The 12,200-nt window shown below is 53.5% G+C and overlaps 1 protein-coding gene across 2 annotated transcripts in view; it reads left to right on the forward strand.

The window, feature by feature from the left end:
* Nucleotides 1–451: 451 nt before the first annotated feature.
* Nucleotides 452–12,200, forward strand: part of Tent4a (terminal nucleotidyltransferase 4A) — a 32,874-nt gene continuing 21,125 nt past the window's right edge. For both annotated transcript variants that reach the window (XM_050144724.1, XM_050144725.1), the window contains exon 1: nucleotides 452–1,285. In XM_050144724.1, coding sequence (XP_050000681.1) covers nucleotides 564–1,285 — 722 coding nt within the window. In that variant the 5' untranslated portion in view covers nucleotides 452–563. The remainder of the gene's footprint in view (nucleotides 1,286–12,200) is intronic.

Below are 12,200 nucleotides of genomic sequence, written 5' to 3' on the forward strand. Positions count from 1 at the left end.
AACCAAGGCGGCGCTGTCTAGTGAGGATTTGAAATCCCCGCGCGTGCGCACTGCGCCGCGGCCCGCCGGGGAGGCCGCGCCTCCGCCCCGCCGCCCCCGCCGCGCCGCCTCCCCGCCCCTCATTGGAGCGGAGGCGGCGGCCCCCGTCCCTCCCCGCGCCCGGCCGCCGCCGAGGGCGTCTTTCCGCCGCCGCGCCGCGCTGCGCCGCGCCGCAGGAGCCCCGTGACGGACTGACGGCCCGGCGCTCTGGGCCCGCCCCCTCGGCCGGTCGCCGCCCCTCCGATGGCCTCTCCCCGCCGCCCGCACGCAACGCCGCCGCCGCCACGGCCCCCTCGCCCTCCCCGCGCCTCCTGAGCCGCCCGGACCGCAGCCGCGCCGCGCGCCCCACCGAGCGCCGCCCGCGCCCGCCCACCCGCGCGCGCACCGGAGCCGCGCGCCTCAGGCCCGTCCGTCCGTCCGTCTCGGTCCGTCTCCGTCCGTCCGTCCGCGCGGCCGGCCCGGGGCGCGGCGGGGGCGGGGCGGGGCGCGGCGGGCGGCGCGGGCCCCGCGGGGGCGGCGCGTGGATGGATCCGCGCGTGGCCTGGATCCAGCCCGAGCAGAAGGGGCCGGCCAATGCCCTGTGGATGCAGATCTGGGAGACCTCGCAGGGCGTGGGCCGCGGCGGCTCCGGCTTCGCGTCCTACTTCTGCCTCAATTCGCCGGCTCTGGACACGGCGGCCGCGCCCGGGGCTGCGGGACGCGCGGCGGCAGCGGCAGCAGCGGACGCCACCACCGCGGGAGGCCCGGGGCCGGCGCCCGCCGCGTCGCCTCCACCGCCCGCGCCCGGCCCCTCCGCGCTGCCCCCGGCTCTGCTGACTGCGCTCGGGCCCGCGGCGGACGGCGCGCGGCGCCTGCACAAGTCCCCGTCGCTGTCGTCGTCGTCGTCGTCTTCGTCGTCTTCCAACGCCGAGTCGGGCACCGAGAGCCCCGGCTGCTCGTCGTCGTCGTCCTCCAGCAGCACCTCGCTCAGCCGCGCGAGCGCCGGCCGCACCTTCTTCAGCTTCGCCGACGGCGCGGCCCACGCGCACCCCGGCCCACGCGGCCCCACGCCCGCCGGCTCCCCGCCGCAGCACCAGTTTCACCCGGGCCGGCGGAAACGTGAGAACAAGGCTAGCACGTACGGCCTCAACTACCTGCTGTCGGGCAGCCGCGCGGCCACGCTGAGCGGAGGGGGCGGCCCCGGGGCCCAGGCGGCGAGGCCTGGCACGCCGTGGAAGAGCCGCGCGTACAGCCCGGGCATCCAGGGGTGAGTGCACCCGCCCGACCCGCGGGGCCGCCGGGGACGCGGGCACTTTAAAAACTCCGTTAGGACCAGACCTACCGGGCCGGGGATTGACAGTTCGGGATGGCGGCCCGGGGGTAGACAGGGAAACCATTCTCGGCTTCCTCCCCTCCGGGGCAGGGAAACCTGGGGAGCTTGCTGGGGAGCTCGTTCTTTCCTGTGAGTTAAATCGAGTATTTTAAATTCTGGTGTAGTCAGGCTGAAGGTGATGTGTTTCTCCCATTTCTTTCTTTTTCTTTTTAGAAGTGGGGTGTTTTGTGTGCTGAGGTTACGAGCTACGTGTTAATTCTGGGCAGACGTTAACAGAAGGCATCACCTGGGGAGTCTAAAAAGCTGCTTAAAAGCTCTCAGAATTTTTTTCTTTGTGTACTCACAGGAAGGTGTCATTTTCATTTAAAAATTTTCCACACATCCCGGAGGACCTTTAGGGTTTAGAGTCCCCAGTGACAGCAAGGGGGGGGGGTGCTGGTTTGGAATTGCCCCAGGTGAGACTGCTCTTGTAAAGCTATTCATTCAACCCATTGGCATTTCTGAGTCTAGAACAAAATATTCGTGTATACTTTGTGCGTTTCAAGGCTGGTGAGTGTGGCTTTTTAGATCCTGCAGATCTAAAAGGCATCGAGCCCCCACCCTTACCGCCTCAACCCCAGGCCTTCTCAGGGAGCCAGATCTGCCCGAATGATTGCTAGACCCTGAGACTCCTTTGAGGTAACTGCTTAGGGGGCGGTTTGCTGTTTGAGGTGTGTGGGAACACTGATACTCTTTAATGGGCGTGTGTTACATTGTAACAGTTGCCCACCCTGCAACTTGTTTCACCTGGTATAGCATGCACTCCAGACTAGGAGTCGTCTGGTTTCCTCTGCCCTCTCTCCACAGTGCTGGCTTGTAGAACTTTCTGAGGCAGGTGTCAGGGACCAGATTGTGTGTGTGGCGTGAACCTGAGGGAGGTTTCTAGACTGTTACATAACTGTCATGGAAATGGTGTTTCTCCTGGAAAATGGCTTGACCCCCGACACTTGTGCTTGTGTGCTTCTTAAGCACCAGCAGCGTTGTCTGTTCCTCAGCGATAGCCGTGGCTCTTGAAGTGACCCACGTGGTGGTTTGTAAGCTGGTGGGCCTCTGTATGTTCTTCTGGATGGGTCAGGTATTTTTCGAGTCTGGGGCGGAGTTGAACTGGGTGACATGTGTAGTCTTACTGATCCCCAGACCTGGTCCCTCCTTTGAGTGCCCCTTCCTGGTATACTGGTATACTGGTGTATATTGCTACCTAGGTGTTTATTCTTGGCTCCTGTCACCCTTTCTCTCAAGTCCAGTCATTGAGCAGATGCTGTCCCCTGGACCTGTGTGTCTCTTCGTACCTCAAGCACATTGGAATCATCCCTGGTGGAGACTGCCTGAGCAGTCCTAGCCTGCTGTCTTCTGTAACTGTGGCCTGGATGTGTCACTGGTCAGCATTCTTAGTGGGATGAGGTGCTGCCAGCTCCCAACTCCAAGAAGACCATCACCCTGTAACCTCTCCTCCCCCACTGGCCCCCATCTCCAAGAGAGATGAAGGCCAGAACTCGGTGGTGCTTGGGCTCTGTTACTCCGTCGCCCTGGACTCTGCCTCAGTTGGTCACTATGGTATAGAGGTCTTAAGAGGACTCTGAACCAGCTAAGAGGTTCGCCTTGGTTCTCCCTGGACCAGGAGATGCTAACCACATCTCTTTCCTGTGCCTGGTGACTCCTTGTCTGTTTCAGGTGCACGTGTCCTGACTTTGTTGGATGTTGAATCCTGGAGGAGGAGCTCTCTAGCTAGCCTGACCTGCCTGGGAGGGCAGGGTACCTCTGTCAGGTTCCTCCTGTGGGCAGCAGTAGAGCTGAGCCTGTGTGTTAGGAGTAAAGGGGACCCCAGTGACTGCTTCCATGTGGCTGCTTGGTCGTGTGTGAACCGACCTTGGGATGGCGTGAAAGAGACCTCTCTGAATCTTGTCTCGTCCACCAGCTTGTCTAGAGTGACGTGTGGGTCAGCACCAAGTCTTTGTGCTTAGCAAGAGACAGAACTAAGGTCAAGTGCTAGCTGAAGTGTGGTAAGGGGCTGCCGAGTAGTGTTCTTTCTAGTCTTGGGGTTTGCCTGCCCGAGGAGACTCTGCAGACCTCCCGAAAGGAGGATGAGTGCTTTCACGGTGGGTGAGAGTCTGCAGCTCTTGCTGACCCCAGCTGCTTCTCTGGCTGGTGGACACATGGCACCTGCGACATCCCCCAGCTCTGGGAGGAGTCTGCCCTTGGAAACTGCTTGCTGGCCTGGGTTCGTGGGACTGCTAGACTGATTGCTTTCCACCTCGAGCTGGATGAAGAAAGAGGATGGCTTAGTACATGAGCTTGGGGAGTAGAGAAGGTGGATCCCGGTGTGCGAACTGCTCCCGGCACAGGTTTAAGCTGAACTGTGAGACCTTTGTTTAGGACATGGCATATGTAATATCAGACATGCCCTCTGCATGATCTCTCCTAGAGATGGAGGCAAGTGTGGATGGGCCTTCTGGGTCCTCTCTTTCTCCTAGTGATGGAGGCGGGTGTGGATGGGCCCTCTGGATCCTCTCTTTCTCCTAGTGATGGAGGCGGGTGTGGATGGGCTTTCTGGGTCCTCTCTTTCCCTTTTTAACCTGCTTTGCCTTCTGAGTGCTCACCTCTGACCCACAGTTTTATTCCTTTGCCATGGTCAGCCTCAGTGACTTTAGAAGTTGCCTCAGATTAAAGAAAGCAAAGCCCTCTAAGTGGAATGGGAGTGTGGTCCTCATGCATTTAGTCAAATCCTCACAGGTGTCTTCCAGCAGGAGTGCAGTTGGACATGGAAGGCCTTGGCATACCCCTGCAGCCCCATGACCTGAGTTGACTCTGTGAAGGTTGTGTCCTTCCAGGTGTGCCTGCAGTGACAGCAGCCATGTGCAGCTTCTTTGAAGCTCTCCTCACCATGGTTAGTCTTTCAATGTGCTCTGCACTCGGTGATGGGAACTCATTGTCTGTGTTGAGCCCGAGAAGCCTCCAGATCAGCAGTTACAGCGCGGTTGTGGTTGGTGATGCTCACAGGACTCCATGCATGCTCTTTTTGCTGTATGTACTCTTGGGAGGGAGTCAGAGCTTGATGGAGCCACCATGTTCCTTCTCGTCCTGCACGGTTCCTGCCTGCTTGACAGAATTAGCGGGCCTGGGAAGAAGGCAGGTGAGGGCCAGCGGGGTGTACTGTGGAGCACAGGTGCAGTCACTCTTGTCACCTTTGCCTTCGTCTCTGTCTTTCTGGGAGCTTGGGGGTGGGGATGCTGATGCCTGGAAGGTTGGGAGCACTCCCTCTGCAGGGGACGGTGGCACAAGTGGGCATGCTTTATGGATTTCTTGCGCAGAGATCTGCCTTGGGTTGGAGAGGGAGATGAGAATGGTCATGCTGACCACATTAGCTCCTGTGCAAAACTTGTCCAGCTTAGTGGCCTCACTGTTGTCCATGTTCCCACGGCCAGCCTCCACATGGCTGCTAGGGTGGCTGAGGGGAGTCCTGGAGAACTGCTTAGCCACTTGCCTCTCTAGTGCACCATGGCTTGTCAGGGCTACCCAGGAGGACAAGGCCAGTATATTTTTTTGGACAAGAATATTAAGCTGGCACGGTCCTTTGGAAAAATGAGAGGCCTTATGGTTGGGGAGGCTCTGGGTTTGGTTCCTAACATCAAGGAGAAAAGGAATAGAAGGGAGGGGGGGACAAAAATAAAACCAGAAGCCGTGAGCGATTTTTAAACAGAAGTGGCTTAGTGCCCATGTTGTGGAAGGTGGGGTCCTGGGTCTTGCTCCTGTGGTCTTTGGATGAAAAACAGTGCTGTTTTCACTAGGAACAGCATGCTTACAACTTAAAGTATGTTTAAGTAAACTTTATAATATTTATCTTGTTATATATTTTTAGTTTTGATTTTTGTGTATGTATCTTTGTGAGTTTTTGTGCATCATGTGTGTGAGCATCCACATGTCCGCATTCGCTGGGTTTCCCTGGACCTGTAGTTACAAGCAATTGTGAACAAACAGATGTGGCTGTTGGGACAACCAGGGTTCTCTGGAAGAGGAGCGAGTGCTCTTAACCGGTGGGCTGTCCATCTAGCTCCTTAAGTAGACGTTTAAAAGAAAAAAATACATAATTTTAAGGCTTGTGCTTCAGTGTCTTGGATAGTTTTTGATCACAAATGTGAGCTTTTAGGTGTCATCTTTAAAAAAATTCATACAAAAGTGGCCTTTGGGAGCAGGGGTACCAGTGCCCCTTGGAGTAAGAGGTTGGGCCTTGGTGAGGTGGTTTGGGTCAGATCTTCAGGTTGTGCAGGAAAAGAGCTGTACTTAGAAAGTTATCCAAGATGATCAAGTTGACACAGTTAATTTGATGGTGCAGCCAGAGTTGAAGCCGCAGGATGATCATCTTCCTGCGAGCCACCCCTACAGCTTGCCCTGGACTTGTGTTGCTGCCCTGAGGCCAGGTCCAGAACTGGCCAGCCTGTCAGTGTTGCTTTTCCTTTAAGCACAGCTGGATGGCACACTAACCCCAGAAGACTACCCAGGAGGTGCAGCCTGCTGCAGAGGCAAGCAGGAGAGGCTCTGTGTGAGCGTGGCCCAGCGGGGCAGCCATGTCTTCTCCCCACCTGGCATGTACACTGACTACCCACTTTTCTGTGGTCTGGTAGCAAAGTGCTGTGAACGGTTGTCTCACTGGGCACGGTTTTTGAGTCACATTGGGATAGGTTGGGTGGGCTTTCCACTCAGCTCTTACAAGGCTGGGGTCTAAGTATCAGGTGGCGTGTATCCCTAGGGCATACTCAGAAGCCCATTCCTGCCCTTGTGGCACTTAGGCCCTCTCCTTTTCTAGGAGCTCCCTTCCATCTTAAAGTCCACAAGATGCCTTAACCCTGATGTCTCCTGCCAGTTAGAGAAGACCCCTTCCTTGCAAGGGCTCACATGACAGGGTAGACCCATCCAGACACCCTGTCTTCAAACTGTTTCCTAAGAACCACAGGTTCGGTGATTGGGCACTGACTGCCACACATAGGCATTGTTTAGTGAGGAGACAGCACTGCTGTGGGAAGAGGAGGCCACGGTTGTCTTTTCCCACACTCTGTCCTTGGCTTGGACATTAGCCCATTGCAACGACTCTTGCATATTGCCAGTCCTGTCCTCTGGCTTGATCCTTACTCCTAGGAGATGACACGAGCAGAAGGATCATTCTTTAGTTTCTTATTTTAAAAAAGTTTATAGAAGAACCATGTGACTGCACAGAAACTGTATCTGAAAAGTACCAGCCAGGAGGTGTCCTGCATTAGTCAGATTGTCTTGGTGACCCACTTAAGTTGCCACTCGATAATTACAAAGTAGTCCATCATTGTTTAGTTTAAGATGTGGGAAACACCTGATCTGCAAGCCAGGTTGATGGGAATTGTGGTTCACCTATGGCCTTAGTTTCAGAATATGTGCCATGTCCTGGAGGAGCAAGAAGACCCCTCACAATTCTTTCCTTGTCCCTTCCTGACCCCATCTCTGCATATTTAGTTCCTGTGGAGTTAGCTCCTACTGCCCCAGCCTGCACTCTGTGGAGTTAGCTCCCCCTGCCCCAGCCTGCACTCTGTGGAGTTAGCTCCTACTGCCCCAGCCTGCACTCTGTGGAGTTAGCTTCCCCTATACTAGCTTGTACTCCCAGCACCAAAGACATACTAAGAGGCAAAGGACAAATAGACTTTGTGTGCAGAAGTAAAGGAAACTTTAGTTTTTGTCTTAGGCATTTTAAAGATTCGCCTGTGAATTCTGCAGTGGATTTAACTGCTGAACTGTTTTAGTTGGAGCAGGAAAGCATGGCTAAGACCTGCAGTGCAGGGTAAAAACATTCACAAGCACACAGGATGGAAAGCAAGTTGCAGAGTCGCAGGTCGCATCCAAAAGGCTTCCCAAAAGGTTGGTTGTAACATCTTCCTTTTTTAAAAAATAGATACCAACAGAAAAGTTACAAAACTTGAGTAAGTTCGGAGATTAACTGGGGACCTGCTGAGTGTCCCTAGTCATCTGTGCTGTTTGCTGGCAGCCAGTGCAGGCTGGGCTACATCGAGGCTTGACACGTGGGTTTCTGCACAGCCTTATCTTTTCCTAGCTGACAAGGCCAACTGGACAGGAGCATCTCAAGGGTCCTTGTTCCAGAGCTCGCTCGCCTTTCTCTCGTGGGTCGTGACGCTCCTTTGCCTTTCCACAGATGCTGCTTCACACAGCTCTGGGTTTGGCCAGTGTTTGTTTCCCGAGGGACAGCGTGGGCATAACCTTCCAGTTCTAGTCTGGGAATGCTGAGGTTGGTTAAGGGAAACACAAAGTCGAATTATTACTGTTTTTACCTGAATTTGTTTCCTGTATTGGGAAGCATGCACTTGGCTTTGAGAACCTGCTGCGTCTGTCCTTTGGTTTCACCTGGGATCTCATTTCCAACTCCGCTTCTCCACCTGAAAAGTAGACCCTGCGACATCTACCTCATAGCAGTCGAAGACTTGGAGTCAGCTTGTGAGCTGGTCTGCATGTGTGAGAAGGGCTGCTCCTTCCCCTATTCTCCCCTCAGGAAATAGAAACCCAAAATGGGCTTTGTGTTGCCAACAGGAAAAGCCTTCCTCTTTTTTTTAAATAGGCAAAACTACAGACCCAAAGTTCCACGTCTTAGGGAGGGGAGGAGGATGTAGACTCAGCTGAGACCAGTGTTGACACTGGGCAGTTCTGGGATAGCCCCACCCCCCAGAAATCTGCAGTTGTATTTTGACTGAAGACAGCACCTTAGTCTGTTCTGTGTTGTGTACATGTGTGGTATAACTGGTGGTCGGTGGGTTATGAGATCTCAATCTTGTGCTCAGAGTGTGTGTGGCAGGATATGGCTCCTAGTCCGTCCTCAGTGGGTTTGTAGGGAAGACACAGCAGGGGCTGAGGTCCTGGGCAGAGGATGGCAGTTATGTCTCTCCTGGGTTATGGGCACTGGCTGTGTGTGCTAGCCAGCACTAAGAGGGTGGCCAGTGAAGGTGAAAAACTGAGTTGAAATTTAATTATTGATTGTTTTGTGGAGTTGGGAATCAAGCTGAGCACCTTGAGCATGCCAGGCAGATACTCCTCTAGTGAGCACCCTCCTGAGCTCTTATTTAATTTTAGTTAAAATTTAAATGGCCTTGTGTTTGGACAGTGCTGACTTTGTGCAGCTCTGCGTTCCGTTTGAAATAGTGTGATTCAGTAAGTTGCTGAAATAAATTGAAACTCAACAGCAGTAAAAACTGTGTTGCTCAGCAAGTTGCTATGGAGAAAGTGCTAGAATCCATGCTTCTGAGTTTCCAGTGCAAATCTTTTATGAAAGGCTGATGATTTCATGACTTGAGCAGCGTGGAGTCGGCGAGTGTAACGGAGCGACTCTGAGGGTTGGAGCACCGCTGGTTCAGCATGCGAAAGATGTGATGCCTGTTGGTATTTTACCCTGGGTCACCAATAGCCTCAGCTTCCCAGTCCCATCTCCCAGCAGCTCCTGCGCACAGCATTCTTGGAGGCTAGTGAGCCCTGCACTTTCTTCTTTGACTTTCTGGATCACAACCACAAATGGGCACTATTACTTGTGTTTTACAGACACAGACACAGTCTAGATTGGCTAACATGGTCTGGCAGAGAGCTCTGCACTTGGACATACAGGTCAGTGCTGTTGATGAGGGAGTTAGCTTTCTCCTGGCTAAGGATTTAACTAGACACTAGACAAACTGGAAGATAAGTTTATAAGGGACCGTTACTGTTCCTCTTCCGAGGAGTCCCTTTCCTAATGAAAATGGGCGTGTTCAGACCCTGCCTGTGGGTCTTGACTGCAGGGGACAGAGGAAGCACTTCAGGACTGGATCTTGCTTCCCAGAATATCTTAGGGGCAATGGAAGGTGCTGACTGTCTGCAGACTTGACTTCCTGCACTCCTCACCAGCTGGTTTTAACGAGATGAGGGAAAGTTTGGAGAGACTCTTAGATCTTGTCCAAAAGTCACCTAAGAAGTGGTAGAACTGGGCTCAGGCTCCTTGCCTGGCAAGTCCATATGCTTCATCAGTGTTTCCCAGAGAGGGTGTGGGAGCATTTGAGTGCAGAGCCAGAGACATGATTTGGTGACATGGCAGAGGCAAGAGGTATGGTGAAGTGTAAGAAGAGTATTTTGTATTCTCTAAATCTAAGCAGCATTTTAAGAAGAGAGAAACAACTATGATATGGCGTCCAAATGTGAAACAGGCACTTGGCATGGTCTGGGAAATAGAAAGGAATTCTGAGTGTAGCTACCAGTCTCCTCACGAGTCAGTCACCAGAGACTAGTGTGTACACAGAAGCAGGATGGCTAGAAGGAATTGTTACTGGCCCTGCTGACCTACACCTGCTGCCCTTCAGGATGCTCCCAGGAGGCATGGCGCTAAGCGAAGCAGTCCACCCAGAGCGGCACAGCCGGTAGGGGCAGGCTGTCAGGGCAGCCCGGGCCTACTCGTCAGCCAGGGTTGCCAGAGAGGTGAGGTTGACAGGAGCAGTACCTGTGAGTCCTGGGCTCTGGCTCCTTGGAGAGAGGCCAGATACGGCCATGACTGCCTGGCTTAGAGGGCAGGACTCTGAATGCAACTTCCCACAGATCCAGCGCACGACCTGGCGCTGTGCTCTGCTACTAGAGTGGCCTCCTTCCTCGCTGCCCAGGTTACAGATGGCTCTTCAGAGCATTTATGCCCGTTCATTTAGTCATTGCTTTTTAAGAGTGGACCTCAGACTTGGGGCTGTTCTCCTGCCTCAGCCTCCAGTCGGCTGGAATTACAAATCTGAGCCACCATATCTGGCACCAATTTTAAAATAATGATGTATTTGTGAAGTTGATGCATTTTCTTAAACGTGTTAGCTTTGAAGTTAGTCCCATCACCCAGAAATCACCAGGTGACCACAAGTATAGATGGCATTCTCTCAGATCCTATAGATGACACTTGGTGCCATCAACAGCAGATTCACTTGAGCCATCTTCTTTTAAACTTTGGTGAATTATTTATCTTGCTTCAGTAAGAGCTGTGCAGTTTCAGATAGAAACACAGGTTTCTAAGAGCTACTGCCAAAGCTCAGAATGTAAAACTGAAGAAACAAGGCACTGATTTGCTCTCTGTGTGCACTGAGACCTTCTGGGTCTTCCCGCCTACTGACGGTACACAAGGCAGCATTGCTGTGAATTTGGTACATCTACTAGCTTTCATCAGCTTGGCAGGGTCAGCCCTGCTTCCCCGAGGCATCCGTGTATTCTGGCTGGGTTCTGGGTTACCATGCTCTGACCCTGTGTCTGGTTTTTGCCTGCTGTGTGGCCTGGTGGTACTGCACAGCGGCCACTGCCAGCACTTTTTTGTGTAGGGACTAGATGGAGCATTTTTGAAGAGCAGGTAAGGGCTGCTGCACTGCCTGATGAGTCGCTTGGCTGGCTTTCCATCTCAGAACAGTACCACCACCACCTGTCCTGCCAGGCAGGACCTTGTCTTCTCTGGTCTGAAGAACACCTCTGTCCAAGGAGGCAGACTTTTCTGGACTCCATGCTGTGCGCTGCAGACTTGAAGTTGCCCTGCAGAGTAGGGAGGGGCTCTATCATGTTGCTGGCTTTACCTTCCTGGGGTGGCAGTATCTGATGTCTGTTCATCCTTGGATGCCTTGTTTTGACCCCTGACTTTCCCCTACATTATTGATATGTTCTTTCTGGTTTTTCTGTGGAGCTGGCAATGAGGTGGTTTTGTCTGTCTTCAATTTCCCCTTCAGGGTTGACTGTTTTTATGACACCATTCCTCTTTCCCTTCCTGTGCACAGCATATTTCCTCACCGCTCGTCTTAACACTGACCTGCTGTGAATCCTGTGGGAGCAGCTCCCATCCCCAGTCCACCTGCCGTTCTGAAAGTCTGCCTGTGCCCCGAGGATGATCATTCTGTGCCCTGCAGGTCCCAGATATTGGGCGGCAGAGGTGCAGACTGAGCTTTTTCTTGGGACCTGAACTTGGCTTTGAGTTGTTTCAGCTTTCCAGGGCTCAGTGCTCTTGGCTTCTCCCTGGACTTCCTAGAAGGCCTGGTGGCCTCTTGTTTACAGTCAGCCCCTGGGGACTGAGACCGCTCCAGGGCTCCTGCACTCAGTCTGCGGTGTAGGGATGCTCCTCCCCGCAGGGTTTCCTTGCCTGGGGCTGCTGTTCCTGTCTGACTGCTGCTGCTTCTTCCAGCCCCAGCCTCAGCAGCAGCTCCTTGGAAGGTGAGTCCTGGCAACTCATCCTGAGCCACACAGCACATTTTGTGTTTCTTGTAGCGTGTTGTTTATTCGTTATTCCTCTCCACGAGGAAGCCCCTTCCAGGAGAGCAGAGTGAGAGCAAGGGTCTTGTTTGTCCTCTACAGTAGCTGCCACAGAGTAGGTCCTCACTAAGTAACTGGAGCATACAAGTTGCTTCTGCTTTTGGTTCTGAATATTGGCAGAAATCTTTGGGCCTCTTGGGTTATTTTCTTTTCCTCTCTCTTAATCCCTGCTCTTTCTTTCTATAGTTTTGGTAATTTTCCACCCTGATAGGGTCCCCTTTTTTTCTTACAAGGTTCATCTTGTCATCTTGCATCTCGGCTAGGGGCATGGCTGCAGTGGGGCTGATGCAGAGTGCATGTCAGTGATGCATGTGCTCCATGACAAGTATCGCGCACACAAGAGAGAGCAGCGCTCATATTCAACCAAGCTGCTTCTTTTTGCAAGTCTGAATGCAGCTGCAGAGCTAGCTAGTCTGCAGTTTCTGGTCTTATGCCTCTAAGGAGGTTAGGCAGCTGGGCTGTTGGGGTGGGGTCTGATCAGGTGCCTACTCCTACCCAACTCCCT

The sequence above is a fragment of the Alexandromys fortis genome, unplaced genomic scaffold (genome assembly GCF_014885135.2).
Source record: "Alexandromys fortis isolate MF-2015 unplaced genomic scaffold, M_Fortis_MF-2015_v1.1 scaffold_52, whole genome shotgun sequence".
Taxonomy (NCBI): domain Eukaryota; kingdom Metazoa; phylum Chordata; class Mammalia; order Rodentia; family Cricetidae; genus Alexandromys; species Alexandromys fortis.